Source organism: Leptosomus discolor, chromosome 3 (genome assembly GCF_034619465.1).
Source record: "Leptosomus discolor isolate bLepDis1 chromosome 3, bLepDis1.hap2, whole genome shotgun sequence".
NCBI lineage: Eukaryota > Metazoa > Chordata > Aves > Leptosomiformes > Leptosomidae > Leptosomus > Leptosomus discolor.
This window is the reverse complement of record NC_141393.1, coordinates 7,093,608-7,120,823: the sequence shown is the minus strand read 5'-3', so window position 1 is coordinate 7,120,823 and position 27,216 is coordinate 7,093,608. Positions and strand designations below refer to the sequence as shown.

At 40.6% G+C, this 27,216-nt stretch overlaps 1 protein-coding gene across 2 annotated transcripts in view; it reads right to left on the bottom strand.

Annotated features, from left to right (window-relative positions):
• The window catches only part of MNAT1 (MNAT1 component of CDK activating kinase), a 127,645-nt gene that overhangs the window by 45,548 nt on the left and 54,881 nt on the right, over positions 1–27,216 (bottom strand). The window contains exon 6 of one of the 2 annotated variants that reach the window (XM_086462431.1): positions 23,819–23,944. The exons of the other annotated variant lie outside the window; for it this stretch is intronic. Within the exon in view, the coding sequence (XP_086318557.1) occupies positions 23,819–23,944 (126 nt within the window). The remainder of the gene's footprint in view (positions 1–23,818; positions 23,945–27,216) is intronic. 2 annotated transcript variants of the gene reach the window in all.

Sequence of the window (27,216 nt, the reverse complement as noted above, 5' to 3'; positions counted from 1 at the left end):
GCATAATTCCCTTCCTTAGCCTAAAATTCCTATGCCAGTGAGGCTTTTCCAAAGACTTAAATATCTGAAACCAACTGCTCTTGAAAACCAACAATAAATCTAATTTCTTTACTCATTTATGAAAAGTGCTACAGGGATATCCCAGTAGCGATACAAAAAGAGAACAAATGATCTGACAAAACCAACGTAAGTACTCCTGTTGATCTCAACAACAGAATCTGACCACATGTGGCAGGACAAGAGATATAAGATTGTCACCCCCCTCCCTTCTCTCTGGGGAAGACAGTTTCAGACACCTAGTAACAATCTGACTAAATTTAGACATTTTTCCCCTCCACAGTAACTTAATTTGATTTTTGAACGCCAAAACACACTTAAAAGACGTGCTTTCTTTAGGAATGGCAGAAATAAAGCAAGATATCAACAGCACCAAAGAAGCTATTAACAAAGACGGTCATGTATATGTGATTTGTTACACATAAACAGGTACCTGGGAAATCAACCACGGCGCAACGTGGTCTAAATCACAGCATCAGTTCTACTTGCCTCCAAAACTTTCCTTTACAGCTTTCTGACATAAGTAATTACCTGACCAGACTTATCTTTAAGCTCCTGCCAAAAAGCCCCATTTCTCTAATCTCGCAGCAGAAAGCCCGTGTCCATCTAACATGCCGAAATACAATTCTTCTGGGTCAGCGCCAGTACCAGGATTTAGGGACTACTCTCTTCACAGAAAAGCCTGGAGCCCTTTCTTCACATCAATGGATCGCAGCGCCTGTTTGGTACCGTCCTCTCCAGCGCTGGCTGCTGGAGCCCAGTTCAGATTCAGGGGATAGTCTGGATGTTTGCTGCAACAAGTCACTCGCTTGTTTTCAGCGGAGACTCTGGAGTTCTGGCAGGAACTGCCAAGCTTTCCTCAAAATCTGCGGCACTGTTCAAAGGACAGCCCAATACACAAGACAGTATCGTTTTGGAAAACAAAGAATTAAAACACAACAGTCTATTTAAGGAAACCAATAAGGCCCACAGGTCACCCTCCTGGTTGTCAGCACTCATTTCTCAATCTTGCTCCCAATTCTGTCTCAGCTCCTGAGCGCTTACTCGCTTTTGTGCAAGCCGCCGTGCTGTACAGAGACGTTCAACTGCTTCTGCACCTTTTGTTCTGGTTCCCAGGACCTCTACCCTGCATGCGACATCTCTGACCACTTTCAGCTAGATTGAAGAGCTATGCCACGAACTGGCTGCTGGGTGGTATTCGGACACCCTGGGAGTGCAAATTGCATTTGTAAACATCACTATCAGCTCACGCATTCTTTTTCCTACCGTGGCTTTCACAGGGCTCACCACGGCCCTTCTCAGGGTACCACCACAGGTTCTTCCCATTTTTAAAAGACAACATTTCATCCCTGCAGAGAACTCAAAGTCAACATTCTGTTCGGTTTGTTAAGCTAATTCCCAATGTGCTATGTTAGTAATACAGCATTAAACAGAATTAAGCAAGCTTTTGTTGCGTCTCTATCATCAGACTTCTGGAGCCTCGATCATTTTGATTTGGCTATAAACAAAGCACAAGCTCTGCAGTAGCCAGTCTAATTACAGGATTAAAGGCTTTAATATAATATTGTTTTAAATACCCACATTAAGGGCCTAATTTTTCAAGGGATGTGAAGTAGAAATCAATTTGACAAATGCCACTTTGTGTATCATGACACATAACATTGAGGGGGACAGACACACACCCGCAGAGGTCAGAGCACAGCAATAGCTGCACATCGCTCACTGACCAGCGACAATTGTTTGAGCCTTGGTACAGCTGAATCTACTGGTGTTCCTATTTTGTTGCACTAAAGCCGAGTGTTACACTGATACGATCCCTCCACTATGCAAGAAAATTATTTAGGATTTCCTGGAGAACAGTGGAACCTACAAAAATTAGCTGCTTTATTAGTAGAACAGAGGCTCATGAAGAACCATACATCGCTGTACTCCACTATCTGCTCTTTCCTGGGATCCTCTAAAGCAGCTCCCTGTCATCCAAATAGCCACAGCTATACAACTTCGTTTTTAAGGAATGTAGAGTCTGATGGATGATTTAAAAAGAAAGACTGCTTAAAATAACAAAACCGAGCAGAAAGCTGACCTCAGTCTGTAGAAGATGAGAAACTGTACATGTGTGTGTGTGAAAGTCAGAGACGTATTCCCTGTTTTACTGAGCATACAGCCTAGACCCAGATAAATGCTGATAAAGATGCAGAACACGACATTCAGCATGGCTTATGTCTGCCTGATAAAGAGAAGAAATAAAGTGAGATTCCTTGAATAGCTAGATTTTAAGGAGGGACTGCTAAGGTTGATAACCGTCTGGCAAAGGAAAGCAGGGAAGTTTCTAGAGCAATGGGGACAAAAAAAAAAGGAATAAAATATGAAGAAAAGGACAATAAGACAGACAAAAGGAAAAGCATGAATAGAATAGAAAAAAAACAGGAAGAGAGAAGGGCAGAGTGAATTATTAGAAACAGGCAAAAAGATAAAAAGGAGGAATTTAGAAAAACTAAAGTCTAAAGTAAAAAATTAAGAAAGTGTCATCGCCCATTAGCAGTACATGATCCACCTTCACAATACCCATGGACTACATTTACTACAAACTTTAAATGAAAACTGAAACCTGTTAGCAACATATTTAGAAACTATGCTTTTAACATAAAGTGGAAAGTAGTTTATTTCTAGCCTTTTTTCCTCATTTGCATGCAGAGCACACAAGTAGACCTTAGCCGATTATTCTGGGGACAGGAAGAGACACACTGCAAACGTAACACACAGTCCACAGCCTTGCTTTGAAAATGCACATTAATTTTGTCAAACTAAACAAAATAAACTCCCTGAGGCAGAAGCAACTGCATTTTTAACCTGCACAAAAAACACTCTTGTCCTTCCAAAGAGAGGTTTAATTTCTTCCCATGCAAGTTTCCATCTATGTTTTAGATGGTTATATCAAAACGATGCCTAAATCTGAACCACAGACACAGGACAGATTTAAGGTTGTGTACCCTTCCAATAGCACCCAAATTGCAGGAGTGCTTTGGACAGGATTCACAGAACTTCACAGGATCAGAAAGCCCATTTGTAAGCCCTGGCTGAGCCCAAGAGCATTCTTCCACGTACCCAAGAACTACCATGGCCTACTGCATTACTCTGGTTTCAGTGGCTACGGCTTTGTATCTCCTTGAAGCACAATAACCAGAAATATCTGAAGTACAAAGAAAAAAAAAGGAATGGTTCCTGCCGTGAAAAATCTACAATCTCACTTAGAAAAAAAAATAGAAGCTGGCAGCAAAACAGTGATACAATCACATGGTAATTTCACTTAGGCCCAGAAAAATCCTACTTATCTATTTAGAAAATAAAGAGATGCCTCATCTGTTTTATCTTGTTCACTGGCTCCTTTGTGAGCCCTTTTGCTAAAACACTTGTATTCAATAAAAAAAAAAAAAAAAAGGCAAGTGTCACCACAGATTCTGAAAGAGGAGACTGCTGTGAAAGCAACTGCAGCACAAACACCAGGTTTCGAGCAAGTCAGAGAGGCTGCCCAAGTATTTCCTGCTATAGGCTTATAACAAGACAGTTTTGCCTTAAAAACAACACTTCTATTGTAGAAAGGGAGACTACTATATGCTCTGACATAAGTACTGGATGAACCCACATCAGCAGAACGCCCTGAAATTTAATAATACACAACACAGGGAAAGAAATCACTCAAATGCAGAATGCTGAAGATCAGCGCTTACACTGACATGGCATGCCACAGCCACTTACTGCTGCTTGGGAAACAACACAAAAGCTGTAGTCCAAGAAAAAGGAAGCCCCAAGAAGAATTAAGAACACTTGTTACCAAAGCACTAAACATATAGCAAGGTTTTCATCTCTTTGACTTTCATATATTATTTCCATACAGTAAAATACGTACTACGGTCTCCACAGATGATGCAAATGTCTTACCCGGGCTCAGGGCAGCTGCTGCTCTGAGAAACAAACGAAAATGAGCAATCATTTGAATTCCCTTAAAACTCATAATACTGGAACAAATAAAGTAAAGTAGAGCTTACTATACAGTTTAACAAGCCATGCCTACCATATTTGTGCACTTAAAAATTATAATTTAATTAACTTTACCGGTAAGCTTGGGGGATTGTGAGGGAAGAAAAAAATAAAATAAAATACAAACTCATTTTCTCCTCAACTCTGAAAATAGTTCAGGGTCCAAATCCCTATACAAGAAGCAATAAAAATAGTTTGGTTTCTGGTAGCAATAACAAAAACGAGGGCAAGATTAATTCTTACACTTTTATGGCAAACAATCTAAAGCAGATGTTTGAGAATAAAAGTGAGATGTCAAAGTAGTTAATAAGTGCTTTTCAAAACCAAACACAAGACAACTTGCAGCTTTATGTACTTATATAGAACTCTAAATCATCTCCGTCAGCTTCCACCCTTAGCCTTTCTCTATTCTATGAAGCTTCACAATTATCAAAAGTGTTATATTCAAGTCTAAACCACCACAGATCCGTGTCTCCTGAACAAAAGCACGCGCAAGTGAGCTGTGCTGATTAGAGATCAGCTGCTGAATCTGGGCCCTTATGAACAGAAACAGGTTTCCATGGTTGAATATTCAGGGTCTCTGGAATAAAGTCCCTGTCTGTAAGAGACAGAGCATATTTGAAAGATTTCTAAAAAAAGTTCAGACTGTATTTACATTTCCGCTAGAATACCGCCGTTTTGAGAGAGATCAAACTTCACATTATAAGGTCAAAACCAACATGAGCATTCCTTAGAATCAGACTTCAAATAGGTATTTGAAGTTATCCACACTTTCTTGTTTGTGAGTTCAAAGAATTCCTGATCATAAAACAAACTCAAAGATATTACATCTTCTAAGTACAAATTTCACAAAAGATGATGCGTGCATGCAGGAGAATTGAGTCCTTCCACATTTAATATGGCAAAAGTTTGTAGAAGGTAACCATAAGCACACCCCTTTCAAACGAAACTAGCTTTTATTGTGAACACGAAAGACACTGTTAACTTAAAACACCGTTCACTTAGATGTGCTTTCCAAGAGGCCTGAAGCAGGATTATATTGATTTAAATAAAGTAAATTAGGCAAGTTTTTGCACTCAAGCTTCCCACACAAATTGGATTTGCCAAGCCTTTTGAGTCTAATCAGCGGTACAATCACGCAGGGATATAAGAGACTGACTCAGCGCGCGCGTGCGCACGCTTCGGACTCACCAGCAAGAGTCGATTTTTGGCTGACCCCGGAGAATCGCCTCCTCAGCCGGTCAGCCCAAGTCTCCATCTACCTGGAAGCCACCCACCCAGCCAGCCGCACTGGGCTACTGTGCATCTGCATTGCTGTTCCACCTCATTACATGAAACACAAACCCGTCGCTACGGGCATCGGGGTAACTGATACGGTATCACTGAAGGCAATGGGAGCAAGTCAGGAACTCTACAGAACATAGGAATAATACTGGGGTTTTTGTGTTTCCTTTCCCAAGTGCTATTGCCTCCAGCCCCATTGCTGGGCTATAATCACATTAATTTCATCATGCCAAGGTAAGCTGCTCAAGAATCCTTCACAGCATGTTTGGCTTAATAATCCAGGGTGGGTTTGGGGGAGTTTTGTTTTGTTTTGAAACTGTCCAAGATTTGACACGAAAAATAAAATGAAGGTAAGCTGTATAACTCTCAGGAAAACTACATTTTCTGCAAGAGATGGCAAGGCCATATCTAAAAGCTTCAACAACCAACCAAACCCTTTAAATCACCAGCAGCCTAAATAACTTTGCCCTAGCTCTGAACATAAACTTTTATCAATCGGTAATATACTGAGAAAACCCCGTTTTCACCTTTGATTTCACATTAATCTTGGGTCACAGTTAAAACACAACACTGCATTAACTTCTCTCTCCCCCATCTCCTTTTCACAGCCGTTGCTGTGTCAGCTGAAACATTCACTGCTAGGACTGATCATTGAGAGCCGGCACATCTAAGAGACCTATCAGGAAAAAAGCCTCCCAGAGCCTAAAAGCAGCTCACCTTATGCCATCACCTAATCCCCAGCCTCCGTTACTCCAGCAGCTACACTGGTCCGCTCCGGGGCATTACCAAAAGTAGGGAGTTGCAGTGACTGTTTGCTGCTATCAAGTCAAGGAAATTCAGGCTTTTTTTTAACCTTTCATATTTCTGATTTAGACCAATACTAAAAGGCAATCTTCAAGTGCTATGAAGAGCTCTCCGTAATTCATAAAAGCAGTTGAGTCACAGCAAACCAGCAGCCCAGCCAGGATAATGCACCGCTGAACGTACCTACATTTGTTCCTGTCAAGGGCTACAGTTTGCTTTCAATTATTCATAATGCTTTGTAATGTACTTGGATGTCTATATTGTACATACACACAGCAGATTTAGTTTTAAAAAAAGAACCAAGTCTCAGTAATTAGAGAGCGGATTGCAGGGCTCAGATACTGCATTTTCAAATGAGATGTTTGTTGTGTGCCTGGGTGTTCCTGGTGTAGATGTATAAACACAGATACACACACAAATAATCAAAGGGCATAAGTCAAAGAGTTTTTAACAAATACTATCTTTGAACATTTTGCAAGACCCTGTAATGTCCCAATGCTGTGCAGATTTACACTTAAAGTCACATCAAGCTAACAAATCTATTTGCTATCAGGAGATTTTACCATACACTTGGGGCTCAGACCCAAATTCAGGAACAAATGATTCAGCTTTAAGAGCACAAAGAGCCTTGCAAAGTCAAAGCAGCAGTCACATACCGATTACTTTGTCTGAATTGTGGCCTACAAGTCCCGTCCAACAAAGCCAAGCAAGCCTAAACCTGATGGCGTAAACCGAGCCCATCCGCTTCGCTGCAATTACCTATGGCAATAAACACAACGGCCTAGGAAGCAGAGGCTTGCAGAAACAGGCCTCCAGAGAAACAACCAGCACCCTGACAACGCCGGTCTCTGCTCCTCATCCTTCCGTAGACCATTCCAACAGCTCAGAGGTTGAGCAGCTTGCAACCAGGTATTAGAGCCCAGCGTCTGCTACTGCCTGGTCCTCAGATCTGCCACAATATACCGCTGGCCCCTAGGGACTGAAATGTAACCAGGACAAAGGAACAGAGCTGAGAGTTAAGCCGAGAGGAGAACACGCTTGCTTCATTTTAAAGCACATGCTTAAGGGTTTTCTGGGTCAAAGCCAGGATGATCCATATCTTATGAGATCAAGCACCTCCGCCAGTTTTAGATCAAAAATTTTATATGACTATTTCAGTGACACCATTACATAGTCCACAAGGGCAGACTTTTGCTCAATACTCAGGGTACGTATAGTCAGATGAATTTTACCAGTCAAGTCGCGTGGGCCATTTTTGAAGCAAAGACCTACCGGTATTGGTGTGGGTTTTCTTACTGGTGTACATGGATGCTTAAGAGATATTTTAAGAAGTATCTATGGCTTCCAAGTAATCTCTCACAAATAGTTATTTATTACATAAATCATCTCAATTTTATTATCTGGGCCCCAATCCCACGCACAAATCGAGAAAATCATCCCACTAGGGACTATGTGTAATGGGGTCCATTACTCATACCAAACAGATCAAACATCCTTAGAAAGCTAATTTACAGAGAAAGTTTCCAATTTTCCCTAATCATGCACTTAAAACCTTAAACAGAAGACAGTAAGCCATTATAAATCATGCAAACACATACACTCAGTAACCCATATAATTCTTAAAAGTAGACTAGAATCCTAAGAAATGGCTCACTGCAATAGTCATTGAATTAATCATATTTAATTCAGTATCTTTTTCAAATAATTCCTATCTCAGCATTCGACAGTTCCCCTGACATTTGTCTTCCTAGTTAAAAAAAAAAAAAAACAACGCACTGCAGGCAAACCACAATCCTCCATAACCTGATGGTCAGGGGCGTCACTGTTTATTGATGGGATGCACCTAATCACATCAAAACAACAGAAAAAAAACTTGCTTTCTTTCCAAATGCACATCAGATTGCTTTAATCTGTGCATTTACTAAACCGCATAAATAGAAAACTGGTGGTTTGATGCAATCAGCACAGTGCCATTTAAAGCACAGCACATCACAGCACTCTTAAGTCTTTTTGGAAATACCTCTGCTGCTCAGCAGCACTAGCTTTCCACCAGTTGCTGCTCCACATGCTATTGCCAATCAGCTGCATTTGCTGTAGCGCATTCCAAAGTTTACTAATTAATCTCTGCACTAAACCCCACCGATGGCCGGTTGCCATATGAAATGATCATCATCTTTTATTTAAAGACATAGTGACCCTATGGTCAAATTCATACCTTATTTGTAAAAAAAAGGTGTGCCAAATTTCAGGTAATTAAATCCACCTCACTATCAATGAGGGGTTTTTTTAGCTGGACAGAGGCAATCATTAACAGTTTGAGGGTGTTTATATTAGACATGATATTATTTTAATGTTAATGATCAGGAATTGAGCAAACTCTTGCATTTTGACATAGGAGCTACATTGAGCAGAGCGTATGAGACACAAACTTCTGGAAAAGGGGCCATTCACTTCTTGCAAAACAGTATACATGCTTTGAAGTCATGTGTTTTAATGATTCCAGCTTATTGCTACATTTCATATGAGGTTTTAAATATTGATTTCACCCAGTCCAACCTCTCACACCATTGTTACAGGCTGCTCTCATTCAGCAGTGCATACTGGCTCCGTGACCTTCACAATGACCTCTACAAAAGCAGTTGTGCATTTTACTGTGGTGTAAATCCTCACAGACAAGTCGAACCTGTTCTTTTTGGCATCCAGCCCTTTAGATGAATACTCTGTGGAGATTTATTATGAAAGGGGAATGAAGGGGCATTATTGCACAACATTCATCCCTCGCATACGGCTAAGTTCCATCTCTTACAACTTCTGAAGGCTTTCAAATAAACAGATCTTCTTAATTACACAAATCATTCTTGCTTCTCACCAATTTTCTGTAATTAAAATTCACTGTTTATGAAAAGGTAGACATGCCCAGAAAAAAAAAGCATGTATGCAAAGGTGTTTTATATTATTATTCATAAGTAATATTCATACTTCCTGTTACTATACACGAGGGATTAGTGTTTCCTAGCACACCATTCACTTACAACACTGAAGTATTATTCCACATTGTAGCAACACACACTGCCCTAAAAGGGTCCATTAATTATTTTTGTAATGCCATGAAGTTGCTGCAGGATATTAGACTGTCTCCATAAGAAATACACTCCTATGGTAAAATGATGAATGACAAAGTTTGCAGGGTTTTAATTAGATTTCAGGACAGTAAGAAAGTATTTACAAAGTTATTTTCTATGGCCTTAGCTTAATACTTTGCACGCCCTTAGGGAAGTAACAAGAAAAAAAAAATCAAGATTGAATCAAAAAAGACAAAAGCATAAAAGAATTGTGAAAGGGGCAGATTTTATAAATTCAATTAATCTGCCAAAGTGGTCAGAGTAGTAACCCTACCAGTCACATTATCCACATTCCTTCAGGTTTTCTAATTGATCCTTCAGCAAAACATGCCCTGCTAGGGAAGGTGGGGAAACGGAAACAAAAAAGACACCCAAACAAAGTTGCATTGATACTCCAGTCCACAAATCATGTTCAAACTGGCTTTATCTGCTAGCCGCTTGGTATTAATCAGAAATGAAGCATTTCGACTGAAGCAAATATTCTCTGATCTAAATCTCTGAATTCCCCTAAAAAGCTCCCCCCCCCCCCCCCCCCTGCACTGTCAGCTGTCATGGACAATTGACAATGCACACACACATACCTCCGACTACAAAAAGAACGAACTGCTGTCGGTGTCTCTCCCTGTCACCCACAGGCCGTGTCAGGTATGGGTTCTCTCTCCCCTTCCTAAAAGTCTCAGCTGGCCATTCCTTTGCTTTCCTGCTCCTCCTTTTCTGCCAGCAAAATCAAAGAATATACAACAGTGAAAGCTTCCCTATACAAAAATATACAAAAATACACTCTCCTCCCACCTTTCCCAGGTCCAATCTGCACTTTCACAGCTCCAGAACTGCAGACAGAGGCTTCCCCAAACAGACCATGCAGCAGCAGCTATCACCATCTCAATTCACCTCCCACCTGTAGGTCCAACTCTGCTACCTCCAGCACAGCCCACTCCTTCATTTCTAAGCCTGATCCTACCAGTGAGATGGAGCAGAGATGAGCTGAAGATCACAGAAGGCAAACCAGCATGGTCACCTAGCGTTGTATTTACAGCAAAGATAAAGTATCCTGAGTTCTAAAGGGAGTTTGTTCCTACAGAAGAAATTTCACCCTTTCAAAAGCTGCAGTTGCTGTGTACTTTGCCTCTTTACAAATAAAAATAAACTATACAAAAATTAATTAGAAGCACAGCCACGTTTATGCTTTGTTCTTCATGACAAACAAAATAACCCAGATACCACAAGTATTTTATTCAGGGGCCTTTTTTAAATAAAAAATTCCAAAGTTTTTCAATTAGGTGATGAACAGACTTTATGCCAAAGTTATACCTGGCACCTCAGCTGCAGCTATAACTAGTTACACAGAGTTTAAAAGCAACCAATAGTTAAACGGCGCAGCACTCTTCAAGAATATTTCTGTTACTTTAAAAGTGACATCTGTTTATTTTTGCGTTTCTAATTCACTTAACTAACCCGACACAAAACAGGTTAAAAATTAGCATAAAGCAGATGCTGTACACAGCACTATTAATGAAACTAAACTGATACAACACCAAGCTTTACTATAAACTGCACCTTAAGGCTGGGGGTTTTTTACCCCTTATTCCAAACAGATCTTAGAATTCCCTGATTTGAGATAAATTCTTGGCCTAATCCTGTCTAGGCTTCAGACACTACCTAAGTTAAACTGGGAATTCAAGCTCAAGGCACCATCTCACAAACAGGCAGATTAAGGTGAGTAAGCGAAAACTGAATAGGTGAAGATGAAAGAAGTTCCCCTTGCAATCCCCTCTACATCCTCCCATCAGCTCTCAAGCCAAGCCCTCTTCCTCTCCCCCCCACAACAAAAGAAAGCCCTCATCACGTGTTACTGGGAACAACCAAAGGGGAATCTGTGGTGTTCAGCCATGGCCAAGATAACGCCAACAGTCCTTGAGCACCAGGATCTAGATGGTGAAGATCTACACCAAGATATCCTCTGTCAAGCAGGCAACACTGAAGCCCTCCAGCTATATCCACATTAGAGTTTGTGTGTGGCTGGTGGAAAATCCAACAATAAAACTCGTCAGGTTATCCCTTTTCTGAACTTGTAGTCATGATCTGGCTCAACTCCCATTCCAAATGAAAGTGGAGAAAACGCTGCCACTCCCGGTATCACTACCATCATGTTGTTACAGAAACTGCCACCTTTTTGGACAGGCAAAAATTCTTCAAGCATTTACTAAGTGATTATTCAAATTTTGCTTGTCTGAACTCAAAGGGCCCATCACAGGGAAGCACTACCAGCTGGCCATCTTTCTATATAGTCTTGGATGTATGTGGCGCTTTTTTTTTTTATGCTAGTCATGTACACATGCCCACAGGTACACAAACAGAGGCAGCCCTAAGCCCCGGTGCCAAAGACTGCCTGATGATGGTGAGGATCAGATGCCTCCATTGATCCCTTTTAGATCTGTCAGCACGTCTACACAGCACAGACCAGCAGCTCTTGTTTACTTGAGCGCTGCCTCCGAGAGTCTTGCAGAGGATCACATTTCTGGGATTCTCTTTCTATGCTGTGGAGAAGAGAGCGGTGCTCTGTTTATTTATGCCTCTCTTTCAAGAGGTGAAACAGGAGAATAGACCTCAGACCTAAAAATATACGTTACTTTCCTCCTGTGCACAGCCCTCAGTTTTAAGTTGTTCCTCCCTCCAACCTACTTACCTTTCCCCTGTCTTCCAATTCCACATGCTCCACCTTTAAACATACCATCTGTCTCCCGCAGGATCTACCTCACTGTCTCAGAATAATACAAGAATCATTATTCTTACACAAAACCATCATTTCATTTTCTACTAATCACTGCAAATGTACCAGGTTCCAGTTTCCTGGCCCCAATCCAGCTAATTTAGATAGATGGTTCCACATGTGCTCTCTGTCCTTCCATTTCCTTCCCATACCACTAACACACATTTGTCTAAGGGAGGCAAAGCAGGTTTCTTTGTAGTCACCATATTCTATGTATTTTATATTTTAAAAAAGAGCCCGCATAAAACACAACCTACTACCGCGCTATTATGGGCTTTGCAAGAGGCAGAGGGTTTTACTGCTCTGCCGCACATTCTGCTGAACTGTAAGGCACGTCACAAACTACACCTGAGCCGTGCATTTCCTCAAAATACAAGAGTTACCTGTGTGGCAACTATGTGCAGACAGAGCAGAATAATAAACTAAAATACTCAATTATGCACTTTGATATACTCTATTATCCAGGTTTTTCTTCTTAAAAAAACTCCCACAAACAAACAACAAAAACAACCCCAACATTTACGAGGAATAAAGATAAGTCAGACTTTCAGAGACCAAGGCACCACTTCATGAGGATAATTTCTCTTTCATTAGTAGCCAATGCTGTCAATATTCCTTCCCAGTGACACCCTGATTGACACATTGGGTCCAGAGTAGGTATATATAGGGAAATTCACCTTTTGATGTCCAATGCTGATTGCCTAAAACAATATTCCTTTCTCCCACCCTCTGCACCTGAACAAACATTCTTGAGGAAAATTACTTTTGAAGTCTTCTTGGTACAGAACATTGTTGCTTTGATCCAAATATCTTCTGCTGCAAGTACACTAGCACAATACGTGTGCATCTTGGATGAGTACTGACTATTGAAAACTAGGGCCCCCAACAGCTCCTTTGAAATACATCTTTAAATGTATTTTTAATTTATAAATGTGCTATTTTAAAGCTCAGAAGTTGACTCCTCTGAGACCCTGCAGCAATCATTCATTTATCTGCCGTGTTCACTCAGGCGCAAGGTGAAGGTGGCACACGCACAGCACGGCCTCAGTCAACACGATGAAGATTTTTTCCTTGTAGGGAATTAATGCATTAGTGAGGCTGTGCTGTACCTTGTAACAGAGATTAATGCAAAACAGAAGATGCTGTGGGAAACACAAGTCCTGCATGTACACCCCTGCCTACAGCCAGAACCCTTGTTAACAAGGGTCACACTCGAAACCACCCAAGTGTGCACACACCATCCCCTGCTGCCCTCGGTGACCAGACATCTCACACACAAACCGATCCAGACAGATGAGTACCAGAACCCCCAATTCCCCAAACCCTTCTGTCCCAGAGCTCTCCTATAATTCCCAATCCCGCACAGGAGCCCCTCAGCCCTTCTTCCTAGAAACTCCCTTGTCCCACTCACTCCCACCTTTCTGCCAAATTCTGCCCCAAACCTCCCCCCCTTCAGAGCAAAGGCCCCATGTCCCCTCATGATCTCCCCAAAGCACCTCACACCCAAGCCCCCACCTCCTCCTCATCCATCTCACCGGCTGCCCTATGTTTCCCCATCCCCACAAGCCCTGACCCCATGCTTCACCACGACACCACCGCTGCTGCTGCCAGCACTCGATGTAGACTTCCCTGCCATGTTTCTTTCAGCCACTACCTCCCACTACAGCCATCCCTTCTACCCTCCTCTTGGCTCCCCTTGCATGACGTTTTAAGTCTGGCAAGAATTTCAGAAAAGCCAGATGTAGGCTGATGTAGGCTGTGCTTACCCAGAATTTATCTAAAGAAGGCCTTGAGAACAGGCAAAGAAGAAAATACAGGCGTACGGGAAATCTTTTAACTGTGCCGCAAGGTCAATATACTCTAAAACTTCAGCAAATAGACTCTAGTTCATTGAGAAATGGAATAACCAGGAATAAAACTACTCCTCTGTGAGGTAAGTCTGCACACACGTACCTAATAGCCAAGTCTCTCAAAACCAGACAAACAGACACAATCCAAGTGACCGTTGACTCTGAGGAATCTGTGAAGCCATTAGCCCAGCTCTGCCATTCCAGGTCACCAGCCCTCCTCCAGGTAAACAATAGAGAAGATGAAGGAATGACACAAAACTACTTTGATCAGCAGCAACAGAAGAAAGGATTAGAAGAAAACATGTAGGCTTCTCACAAATGCAGCCAAGTGCTAAGAAAAAAGGATCATGGCAGAAAGACCACACATTCTTCCATACACATACACAAATTTACTATTTTAGCTTGCCTAAATGGCTTCAAATCCTTCATTGCTCTTACTCCATCTCTTTCATGTTCTTACTGCTATCTTTATAAGAACAGTCATCTCTGAAGAGTCCTCTTCTCAGCTGAAGAATGTCATTTCACATCTAGTCTGTAAAGTGGACTGTCTATCAACCGTTTGCAGAAGAAATCAATACTTTTATTGTTAAGTAACAATTAAGGCATCCAAACTATTTTTTTTTTTTAAGATCTAAATTCTAAAATATTTAGTTCTGTGAAGTCCTCTTTACATAGTCATCTCCAAGCACGTAAAAAGTTCCTACAAAGAGGCACAGAACAACCTGCTTTTGCACAGAAAACGAACTTGCATCGGGCCAAGGAAACGCACAGTGTCTAAGTTTCCCCCAAAATGTAAAAGCAAGGGCAGTAGGTGCTACCAGAGGCTGCCCAAGAGACTACAGAGTCTCCATCTCTGGTGGTCTTTAAGAACGGGTTAGACAGGTACCTGTCATGAAGCACCCCCCAACTGCCTCGCAGCGGGGGGAAGGACCCCATGACCTCAAGACCCCTGCCCAGCACTATGATTATACAATTCCACAAATATCCACTGCAATTTTGGCACTAAAGCTTCTCATTTTATTAATTTCTCCTCCATGACTTAAAATTCCACCCTTACAGAGGAACTTTGTCCACCCTCATTTTTTTCTATCATCTCTATCAAGACATAATGAGATCGTTTATACTCACACTTTTAGACAAGCTATTTATTTCTGTTTCACCCCAGCACTACTTTCTGGTATGTTTACTTTTAAACAGTGCATCAAGCAGCACTATTTAACAACTTCTTGCATTAAAAAAAAGTGGTTCAACAACTTTGCTCTGCTCATTTAGCACAAACTCTAATATTTAACATTTATGATGTTTGCAACTCTTGGCCAAAGTAGAGCATCAAAAGACCATATATGCACTAAATTGTATCTTGTTAAAAAGAACAGCAGCACTGAAAAAAGTTATATTGGAACAATCTATAAATGTGTTTACATTATATGAATGATTTGCTGTTCCTTCACGAGGCATGTAGGAAGTCAGCACTTCGCAAATGTGTAAAGTATTTCCATGTGCTTAAAGCATGATCTTTCCAAAACAAACAATGATTGAGAAATTTTTTATTATTCTTTATTTCCCTGCCAGCTGTTTTTTTGGACTCTCCTCTCAGCCACCTTCTTTCTTTCAGTCAGATCTCTCCTTATTGCTCACAGTAACACCTACTCAAGCAATAGCATATTCAGAGCTATAAGACTCAGAAATAGGAAGATCTCAGGCTGATTTAAATGGCATTTTCCTTAGATCACTTTACGTGTCTTTGTGCTATCACAGCTAGCGGCAGGTCTGGCTGTTGCTTAGGATGGAAGTTGGGCATCCTACATTAGGACCTAAAGCCCAGTTCCTGCTGCTCTGCCCCAGTCCCTGGTCCCATACAGGCCGGGGAGCAGACGACAGCCTGTCTGAACCCTTCCGACAGCTTTCTCCTACAAGCTTTGTCCTGTGCAGCATCTTTGCATGGGACCAAAACAACATGCTGCGTGACACACAGACATACCTCTGAAATTTGATGGTAAGGAGTCAGGCAAGCATGCTCTTGGACAACTCCATAAATCAAACAGGAGATTGAAAAACCCAAATTAAAAAAAAAAAAAAAAAAGAAAAAAAAGAAAAAAGAAAACCCTAAGAACAGCTCCATTCCAAAAAGTGACAGCTAAAGAGTAGATCTGCCCCACTGCTGGCTACAGCCACTTTACAAACAAGTACATTGGTCTTGCTGTTCACTCCTGTACAATTAACAGTGTTGGCACTATTTCATATACTAAATTCCAGTCATTACAGCTGTGCAAACTTATGGGCCTAATTTGTATTTATACTAATGTGTGTATATAAACATGTGCTGCTCTAGCCATGTAAAGGAGCCTTAAAGCAAATGAACAAATATTTATTCTAACAAAGCAGTATAAGAGAGCCCAACCATAAAATAGAATCAGGTCAAGCAGTTCTGATTATGTCTGTCCACCAAACAGCTTAATTTTGACTATGGCATCTTTCCTAAGGCATTCCAAACAGAAATCCTGCAGAGAGATATGGGCAGATGTAGAACTGCATTTTCAAAACCCAGCCTCTTTTCCAAGGCCAGCACTGCGTAAATGAGGGGAGGGGAAGTAACAAATACTATCATTTACTCTGCCTTCCCCCCCGCCAAACATTTCTTACCTACATTAGGAAAAAAATTCGTTAACATAAGGCACTTAATGTTTATGCACTTTGATATAACAGTAATTACTTAGTAAGGCCAGAGCCCAATTAAATGTTTTAGACTTCAGTCTGTGGGCTGGAGTGCACAGGAAGCATTCCGATGATAGATCACTTCAATAAAGTTTATCTGGCATACACTTCAAAACCAGAGTTCAAAAACTTTAAGCGCAGTTCTGCATGTACGTGCTTGACTCCTAACAAAACATCTTTATTTAAATAAGAGGGCTGGAGATTTAGTATGACAAACATATTTACTACTGCTAATCATTCTCTACCATGCTACTCTGAAGTTGCAGACATCTTGTATACATAAACCTATGAGATTTAAGTGAGCAGTATGTGGATCACAGGACTCCAGATCACTCTTTAAATCCAGCATGTTAGCCCTAACCTGAATTCCATCACTTAGCATTTTTGGTGTCCCTTAGCTTGAATTCCATATCCATGTATTGTCAGAAATGGTGGAGATCCAGCAGGTGCAATTTCTTTTCCCTTTTTTCTTTTTAGATATAGGTATCCCTCTCAGCAGATCAACGCAATGCTCATTGTTTAAAAGAAGACACTGTTATTGATGACAAAAATTCAAAGCTAAAGCAACACACCATATACATTCTTACTACGAACCATGAGGAGGAGCTTAGCAACCGCAGAATCCCACTAGCAGAGTTAGTGTTACAGGGCTACGTGCACCTGCTCTCCGAATGTGCACTCCCCGTGAATCTCCATTCCAGGGAAGCTGCTTGACCAGAATGCTGGTTCTCTGAGCATCTTCAGCAAGAGACCTGCTGGAAAGCACCGTGGCTCCCCTCTCATCGGCACGTTTGGGTTTCCTCTGCAACGGGGCTCTGCTTCATGGGACTGACAGCCCAGTGTGCCTGAGCACTGAGCTGGGATACAGCCGTCGTGCACACAGACACCAAGGCTGCAAGGACAACGCAGCACCGCTGTATTCAGATTCAGCCAGACTCCTGCTGGAGGTCTCGATAATGCCCATTGAAAGTTTTACCTTTACACGCACGCTCTCTGTAACAAATACGTCTGAGAGGATCTATACGCCTAAACGCACTACTTCCTCTTGAAAATAAGTGTTGCGAATTTGTTGTGATTCTAAACTGCAAAATGTTGTGAAAAGGGAAATATTCCACCCAGCTGCAAAAAAGAAATGTGCATAGTATGAGCCAAATGAAGATTAAAAACAAAACAGCAATCTAAAAGAAATCAATTCCATCTGAATTGTTTCAGCCTGAAGACAGACCAGCTGAGCTAACAGTGAAGGAAGGAAATAGGCTTGATTTTTTTTATTTATTTTTTTAAATTTAGGCAAATATTAAAAGCACTTAAAAAAAAAAAAAAAAACCAAAACAAAAAAAGAAGAAAAAACACAACTAAAGCACACACACACACACCCACCCCCCAAAACACACCACACCAAAACCAACAAACAAACCAAAGCAGTAAGAATTGGCAAAGCAAGGCTGGAAGGATGAAAAGGTTCCCAGTCACCCAGACGTGGTGGCAAAGCGCTCTCGGGAGCTGCACAATTGTGCACAAGTGTTGCAGCCTAAACAGTAGTGACGTGCACTTCGCTTACCTCAGAGTACCTGGCATATGTCTAAGCAACTTTGAAGTAGCACAATTGATTAAAAAGGTATTTTGACCGACTTTTTTGCATTTGGAACAGGATTTTGGATAATTGCTCCACAAGCTATAAAAGAAACAGACTGAAAAACAGGAGCAGCCGTCGAGTGGTTGTTTGCACAGGAAGCAATATTGTAGGAAAAGGCAATAATGAAGAACAGTTAATTTGACCTGAGCTGATGAGGTCAATGTTTTAAAAGAAGTAGCTCCACATAATGTAAAATAAGAACGTTATTTCCCATTAGAATAATACTGCAAGTGTAACGCTGCACGAAATCTATTCCCTAACACTTGTTACGCTCAGCTTGGTGGTAACGTGCATTCCTGAGGTGTCCTAGACATCCTGTGTCTGACATAGACCCATTCCTCTGAAATATCGATTCGACTGCTCCCTCCTGCTAGCTCCGGCTCTTTCAGACTGCACGTTGCTCTCCCTGGCATTCAGCTACTAATAGCCTGAAACTACAAGAACTGGAATAAAAACCTGGAAATATTCAGACGCACAAAGTTAAACGTAACGTCGCTGCTGTGATTTGGACTGGGAAGCAGAAGCTGAAGCAGATATTTCACTCTTAATTCCCTGCCATTCAGGGGTGCTGTTGACAGGAGATGCAGGCCGGCTCAGCGGAAGAGACACAAGGTTAGGAATTTAGTAGGGCTGGCTCCTATTCCTCCTTCCGCCACTGCTCTGCTGTCTAATCCTGGGCGAGTACATCCCCTCCGGGCATCTGGTTCCCCTCCCTCCCTGACACATCTATTTAAACTGCAAATTCAGAGGGGTAGTGACCATCCTGGTAATGACAAAGCATGTGCAACACTCTGCACTAATATATCTATTAATAAATATTCCCTCTGCTATTAAGTAATAGAACAAAAACCACAACAGAAATTAAATGGTCAATGATGCATTATATTAGTTTTGAGGTATTTGGGTATAAAATGTAAAAAGACAAACTCTCCCAAGTGGTGGCAGGCCAGAGGACACCTATGCTGTTTTCCTGCATATTTGGGTAATCCAATTAGAGGTAATTGAGTTTCTAACTACATGAAATTACTTCAAGAATACCATCACTAGAGGCTAAGTCTCCTGGGAGGCTGGGGGAAGGGAGCAATGACACATTATAAAACTGGAAGGAACAGAAAAGGGACAGGGCACACAGCCTGAACCATGCTGCAGCTGAGCTGGTCTAAGGCATTCGTATCTTTTACAAACATGTAAATAGCTGGGCACAGCCCCAAAGCTTTGCATGTTCCCAGTTCAATGAATTAAAGAGGCGTTAAATACACCCACACTTCTTGGCGTTTCTAACCGCAATGGTGCTGTAAAGGACAGATCTACAAGCACCAAACGGCTCCTACAGGCCTGTAAACACCAGAGACATAAAAAGAATATTTTTTTGTTTTTGTTAATTCAGTAATGAATTACAAAATTCATTAATGTAATGAAACGAATTCCTGCTGCATTTGCAAAGTGCCATTTGTGTGCAATGCATACGAGCGGCTCTTCTACCCATTAAAATTAGCTTCACATCAAAGCCACCTCCCAGCCAGAAATGGTCACTATATTCACCAAGAAACAGAAGAATGATTCAATTGCTAGACCTTAGATTTGTTTTGCATGCTCTGATAAGAAACATCACTCATTTCCAACAAACTTTCCTCTTTTTGACAGCTACTAAAATCTGAAGTACAAGCATTGACAGGAGAGAGTATTTTTAGCACTACTGCAACAATTAAGACTGCTAGTTTCTTTTTAGCTTTACAGTGATTTGAGATTAAATTTAGTAAAACCGTTTTAAATATTCAGATATGCTGAAAGTATATTTCTTAATATGATGAGCATGATAAGCAGAAAACTCTGAAGCACTTTCTCCCCCCACTTACGGAAGTACATCAAACTGATTGATTAGGAAGGTATGCTTTGTGCACAGAAGATATAATTTACTGAAATAAAATTTAAAAGTTAATGAGCAGACTGCAAAGAAAAAACAGCTTCCACTTGAAAAGACAAAAAACCCAACAATTTAATGAAAGGAAAAGTGAAGGAGACCCTATCCCCATGAGCTAATTGTCTGTCTTGTGCTATAGGGGATGCTCTTGCTTAGCTTACAAGTGCAAGACACTCCCTCCTCCCCCTGCAAGCATAGGAACTCCACAGCACTAATATGACACCTTAAATGAGCCAACTTCCTTGAGCATTGCCCAGGAGAACTAGAATGGGCATGCCTCTTAATTCAGAAACCAAGAAACATGTCCGATTACCAGTCAGGCTGAAGAACATCTCTGACCAAGACCATCCCAGGAAAAACACTCATGTTCAAGCTGAAAAAAAAAAAAAAAAAAAAACAAACCACGGACGTGGATTGCCACAACTGGAGTATTTTTTACAGCCTTTGTGTAAAACACAAGCTCCAGATTAGCCAGCATCTCATCTAGCTCTATATGGATTCCCTTCTTTTGAAACAAAATTAAGGAAAACACCCACCAGAAAAGGTCAGTGGCCAAACTATTAGGAAAAAATAAAAACACAGGGGAAGAACGTAGGTAGTGATTCATTATGGGTGTGCTGCGGAAACTCAAGCCGTGAGCACAAAACAGACTTTTCACGGATACTATACTGAACTTGCCCAACTGTTGAGCCAAAGAGAGCATTAATCAGAATTGTATTTTTTAAGAAATTCTCACTACTGCCCTAGAGCTGCCCCCACCAATAAGTGGTGTGAACTCCATAGCTTAGAGAGGAACAACATCAAAGTACCTATAAAGAGTGCCACCCTTGAAGGGCAGCACAACAAAAGCTCTACCTATTTCAAGTGTACACATGCGCAAAACAAACAGACTGAGCATCTCAGTTTTTAGAAAAAACACTCAACCTGGAAAATAAGCATGTCATAAGGTGAGTGTCCAGGTGGGAATTCGCCTTACGCTATCACTAGAATACACTGCCGTGGATCATCAACCACACCAAATCACGTACAACGAGAAGTATTGCTTTTTACAAACCTAACCCCGTTCTGAGCCAAACAGTTTGCATTTGATTACAGTAACTTTCTAAGATGCACTCCAGTCCCCATCTGAAAACATCAAGAATTAAAGATTTCACTGCATTCCAGAGTCAATTTTAACAGCGAGGCCAATTAACCACTGGAACATTGTGAACTTTTGGTCTTATTTGTTCCTTCAGTTCCTATTTAGATCCTATTTGTTTAACTAAGGTTACTGGCTCTTGCTACAGTTACTGTTGCACTGTTCAGATGTGGCATGATCCCTGTTAGAGGTACTTACTGCAAATTAAGTCATATCTTAACCTTCTCAAACTAGAGGTCGAACACAGTACAAAGCATATCTTTCTGCCTTTGAATGGATCTTTATGGCTCCTCTTCACGTTCTTTCTGATTTTTGCATTCAGAATGCAGTTGGCAGAACTCTTCAGTCCATGAGTCTTCCCAATACTGCATTCAGAAGGAAAAGTCCTTTCCTATTTATTGCTGTACTGTTCACATACCCAAGGCCCACACACACACACACGCTGTGGCTAAGGATCAAATTGGTTTACTTGCTTAGCTAAACTTCCAAATCCCCTTCACAGAGCCTGTTATTTACTCTTCTATTTATAATTTTGCATTTAGCCATATTAAAACACATTTCATTCAAATGAGGCCAGCTTCTCAAAGCCGCCCTGTAAACTGCCAACTTGCATGTCATCCATAGAAATTCAACATCTGCTTCCAAACACTGAACTGTGTCCTAGCAGAACACCCACAGAAATATTCCCATGCTGTGGTAACCAACAACTACTTTAGAAATTACAAGTTAGCCAGTTAATTCATTTATTGTGCAAAATCTCAATACTATTATTATTGTGTAATGTAATTTCTATATAAGTCTGAAAATCAATGTCATGTAATAACTAAATCAAGCACTCAAAGAAAATATGGGAACATTCATCTTTCAACAAAACCTGTAATTTTATCAGTGTAAAATCTGTTTTGCTTGATTTAATCCATTTTCCATCAATAGTAGCCACCAACTTCAAATATTCCTGTTCTTAACTTTATTGTTAACTGTATTTATCCCTAAAAGTTTTTCTTTTTTAATCTAGAACTAAAGACAGTCAGAGTGAGGTGGTTGGTTGGTTTGTCTGGGACTGAACAAATTAAATTAGTAATCTACTCACACTTCCTGAACACTGATAAAAGTAACATTCAGTTATCTAGAATATCCCCTGTTATTCCAAACATAAAGATTTAAATGCCATGATGCTAGAAAACTCTTCATCCAAGTCTTTCACCATTCCTGGATGAAGTTTACTTAGGGCTGCCGTTTTGAAATGTCCACTACCACATACTGCATTTAATGTCCATTTACAAATGCATTAGAAAGTACTTCCACTGTGCTCATCACGTAGTACAAGCTATTCTTCTTCCTTTCCACAGAAGACAGGCCGACAGCTTTAAGAAACTCTGGCAGTGTATTTTAAACAGCGATAAAAAGTACAAGCATTCAGTTAGAATATTTTTTTTAATCAGAAAAACAAACGTTTTCTGTCCACTAGCTTTTCTATACAAACAGAAAGCATCTCACAAAGCGTATCACTCTTCCCCCAGACTCTCAGATTTTAGAAGAAAAAGGAAGATGACATAGTTTATACTACAGGAAAACAAGAAAACGATCCGCACAACTTTGCAAAACCTGATGCTAATTTTGGAAAAATAAGCTGCAAATGCTTCTACAGTATGAATTCTGTGGGGGATAACGAACACAGCAGAGATATCCTGACAAAATAAATGAATTGATGGGAGACTGGTTTGACGCAAACGTTTTTGCATTGCTGACATCTTGGCTTGTTAAGGAGCACAGAAAGCGCTGGTTATTTTCAAGACATCATTTACACTATCAATTCTAAAATACAAAGTCTTTAAAAAGTGTAGATACTTAAAACAAAGACACAGAAAACCAGTAAGGAGCAAAAAAAGACCAGTAACTCATGCTCCCACTCCTGAACAGTGCCCCCCCCCCCCCCCCCTTTACATTTCCACACTCAGGCTGATGTGTACTTGTACCATGTTGTGACAGAGAACAGGAATGCTGACAGATCTTTAGCTGTCACCGTAGCAGTAACACATTTGCAAAAATACTTGTTGCTTCCTAAAGTCCAGCAACAATCAAAGTAGCATCCCTAACCGCTCAGCATCATTTTCGAAACTGTCCATCTCATACTCACAGATCACTGCAGTGCTTAAAGTAAATCTGGAGAAAGTTCAGCCTATTCTTGAACTTCCAAAATTTCGACTTCCAGAACTAGTACACAAATGAGACAAAAATAACTCAAGGACATCACAACTTTGCAGAGAAAGAGGTACAGCTTGTTTTTTGACAACTATGCAATGAAAATATTTCATATGTTCCAACTAGCAGAACGATGCAAATCCTTGATTAATTCCTAATTACTTATTTAATTGGAAGAAAACAGTCTATTCCATATAATACGCAAGTCAGGTTTAAGTAATTTCATATGAGGAAATCTGGTCTTTTGAAAGACATTAAAAAAAGAAACAAGCAAGTCTTACCATTTTGATGCCAGTGGAGAACGTGACTGGTTTGACAGGTTTGGGTTTTTCCAGTTGCATTTCTAGCTGAGTCGATCTGTCCTTATGCTGAGCTAAAAGCAGTGAAGCAGGAAGACTGGAGCTCTCCTGTAAACACACGAGGAACAAATTTGATTGCTAAACTAAAACAAATATTAATTAAGACTGCATATTCTTCAAAACTGCAAGCTGTGTCTGAAAGGCCATCACCAGCAGAGCAGTGTAATGCTAAGTATCCTCTCTATGAGAAACAGTTTACAGAAAATGATCATTTTCAGTAATAAGAAAAAGCTGCAGCAACCTCATAAATCAGAGTAACCTGCAAACAACCGTTTTTATAGAATCCACATTAAAGACAATATAACAGGCCCCTTATTCCAACTGGGCAACGCAACTATATATATTAAAATAAAAAAAAAATTAGAACTTAATCAGAGAAGGAATAGTACCAAGTAGTATAACTTGGATCAGATGTTTATCTAAGACGCATTCTTTCTACCAATGAACTCAGACCAGTTTGAAATTGTTTCCCATTAGATTTCACCTGAGGCCGTTTGGAAATGATCCTTGCTCTGCTTTGCACAATGGCACTATTGTAAGTGCAACCAACAGCATATTTATTTTCTCCTTCACCAACTTATTTTTAGGGAAGCTAGCCAATTTAAAAAAAAATAATATAAAAAGTAGTAAAATGAATAGTTAAGCAAATTAACTACTTAAACTCTCAGAACAAAATGTTTATTAACATACATATATGTAATTGCATTCTTGAGAAAGATGGAAAATTGTTGGCCAAGTAGTTTTCTAATAAACTAATGAGACTATCTGCATGCACACCAAAATCCTTGAGACTTCCTAGCTAGAATGACTGTAAAGTTGAGAGGAGGGAAGAAGATTCTTCCCGGACTGCTCTAGTGCAGTATTTTATTCCTAAGGCCCTCAAACATCGCGTACGCTTCTTTCACAGAACCAAGCAAATACTGAACTATGAACCATATTTGTTACCCACAAAACAAACAAACTTTAATAAACTGGACTGGGATTTTCTACTTATTCAGTTCAGGGTAAGAGGCTGGAAGTTTTTAATGCCATGAGACGCCTTGCTGTTTGTGGTATCCTAGGGAAGTCTTCTGAAGTGATCATGAACAGTTGCTGTGCACTGACTTTTCACATCAGTCTCCAGTCCTACTTCCTCTCTGTTTTGTTACACTCCCCTAGATTGCAAGTGCTAAAAGCAGAAAAATCTCACATGATGAGATCTGGTGCAGAGTCACAAATACAACAATTAAGGCACAGGATTCTATTCAGATTTCTGTGATTAACCAGGAGGAGGGGAGAGAAGAGATTAAAAACCTAAATTGTAGTAATAAGAGACATCTAATTTCTGGACCACTGGGAGAGAATTTGCACTAATTTACAGTCTGCATCTTCAAAGTGTGGCACACGTCCGTAACTACACAGCAGCACGTGCGGCTAGCTGTCAGCAGAGTTTAAGGATGTTGGATTCTTCTAATCAGCAGATTTAATATGCTGGGGTAGAAAGGAAGAGTGGGAAGCATTCTCTGCTTCATTTTGCCTTCTCATATTCCTTAAACCTTTCACTGCATTTCTAATACAATAACTAAAGGAAGCCGATTTTTGTACCAACTTCTCAAGAGTTCACACAATGACCAGTAACCAGATTACACAACTGTGGGAAACCCACACCCGCACCGTGCCAGCAAGCCACCACGTCTGTGATTGTTTGTCCTTTTGAATATGCACATAGCCCTCCTGTTAACTATTAACACACACGAAAGGTCCAATTCTGTAAGCATTTATCTATACTGGCAATTTTCTGTACGGGAAAACAAACTAATTAGATGAACAAAGCTAGTTAGATGCAAAAATTTCTGAAAGATTTGTCTCCAAAAACCCTGATGTCTTTAAGGCACTTTTGCTTGACTCCAAGCTACAGCACAGCCCAAGGAAAACTTCCCTCTTTGCCATGTGCTGCAATGCCATTTAGCTCATGCCTGAAGTCTGGGCTCCTGAAGAGACAAGGGCAAGTTCCACAGCACAGAAAACAGATCTATAATCTTCTGTACACAGGTGAGAGAGTTCATACAGTAAATAAAGGAAGTGCTTTAATATTTTAGTCAGCCCCAATTATCGAAGTCTAGAAGGTCTAGAAGGTTAAAACCCAAAACACACGCAACTCTTCCAATAACATGTAAAACGCATTTGAGACTACAAGTCTAAATTACAACAAGGCATTGTGCTTTTAAAGTGAGAGGTTTTATTGTAAAAGAGGTCACTTACAATGAAGGTAATAGAAGGTCTGCCTAATTTTGTACTGGGAGGCAAAACAAGCAACAGGTAACAGCCTAGGCAAAGCACCTGATTGCTCTTCCAGTAGCCTGCAGAGCCTTGCTCACCTCTCCAGCAAGTGCCACTGGCCTTCCCTTCCCTGTTCCCAGTCGAGGACGGGTTCGTGGAGCCTTGGCCCCAGGTCCAGTCCTTTCTGCATGAGCCACTGTGCTCCCCAGGCTGACCAGGAACCAGAGCCTGCTGCATGACATATTAAATACCAAACATTTCTGCACCTTCTTCCCTGTCTCTGGACTATCTAAATTATAAGCTCTTTGAAGACGGGATAGTATTCTCATACACTTTTGTAAAAAACTGAGACCTTTACTCAACATGATAATACCATAAATAACACTTATAAGAAAATTAATCTCCTCAGTCATTAGGATTTAACCCCCAGAGGGAAAATTTTCGTCTTGGAAGAGGAAAGACCCAACATCTGCCCACACCACTCAAAAAAAGTGTCTTAATAAATTTTCTCTTGCTGCCCAATATGGAGGGTGGGGATGGGAAATCTGCAAAAAATGACCAAGACCCAGGTGACATGGGCTGTAGGTTCCCAACACCAGGTGATGCATCCGAAAGAAGATTCAAAACCAACGGGTGAAATGCCAGCTTCCCACCTTCCTCCACACTCTCAATCCTGCTGAGTCAGTAGTTTTGCCACTGGTATCACTGCAGCCAGAACTTAATCCTTGTTGGTTTAGCACAGTACCAGTGACCATAGATATAAGATTTATTTTTTTTTTTTAAGTAATTCTTTACACTGCTACTGCTTATGTTTGGCTTTTGCTGCATTTCTCAATTACATTTTACTTATGATCAACTTTATTTTCAGATTTGCAGCACAGCATTAGAGGGATTTCAGAGACCATAGGAAATGTTTATTTGTTTAACAACTGCTGGCTTTCCAGAGACTTTATAAGTCATTATACAAACACTTCCGTGCTGGTTTTATAAACCTTTAGTATTACAAAGTTTTGGTTCAAATTAAAGTTGACAGTATCCTTCATAAACAGATACAAATTAAA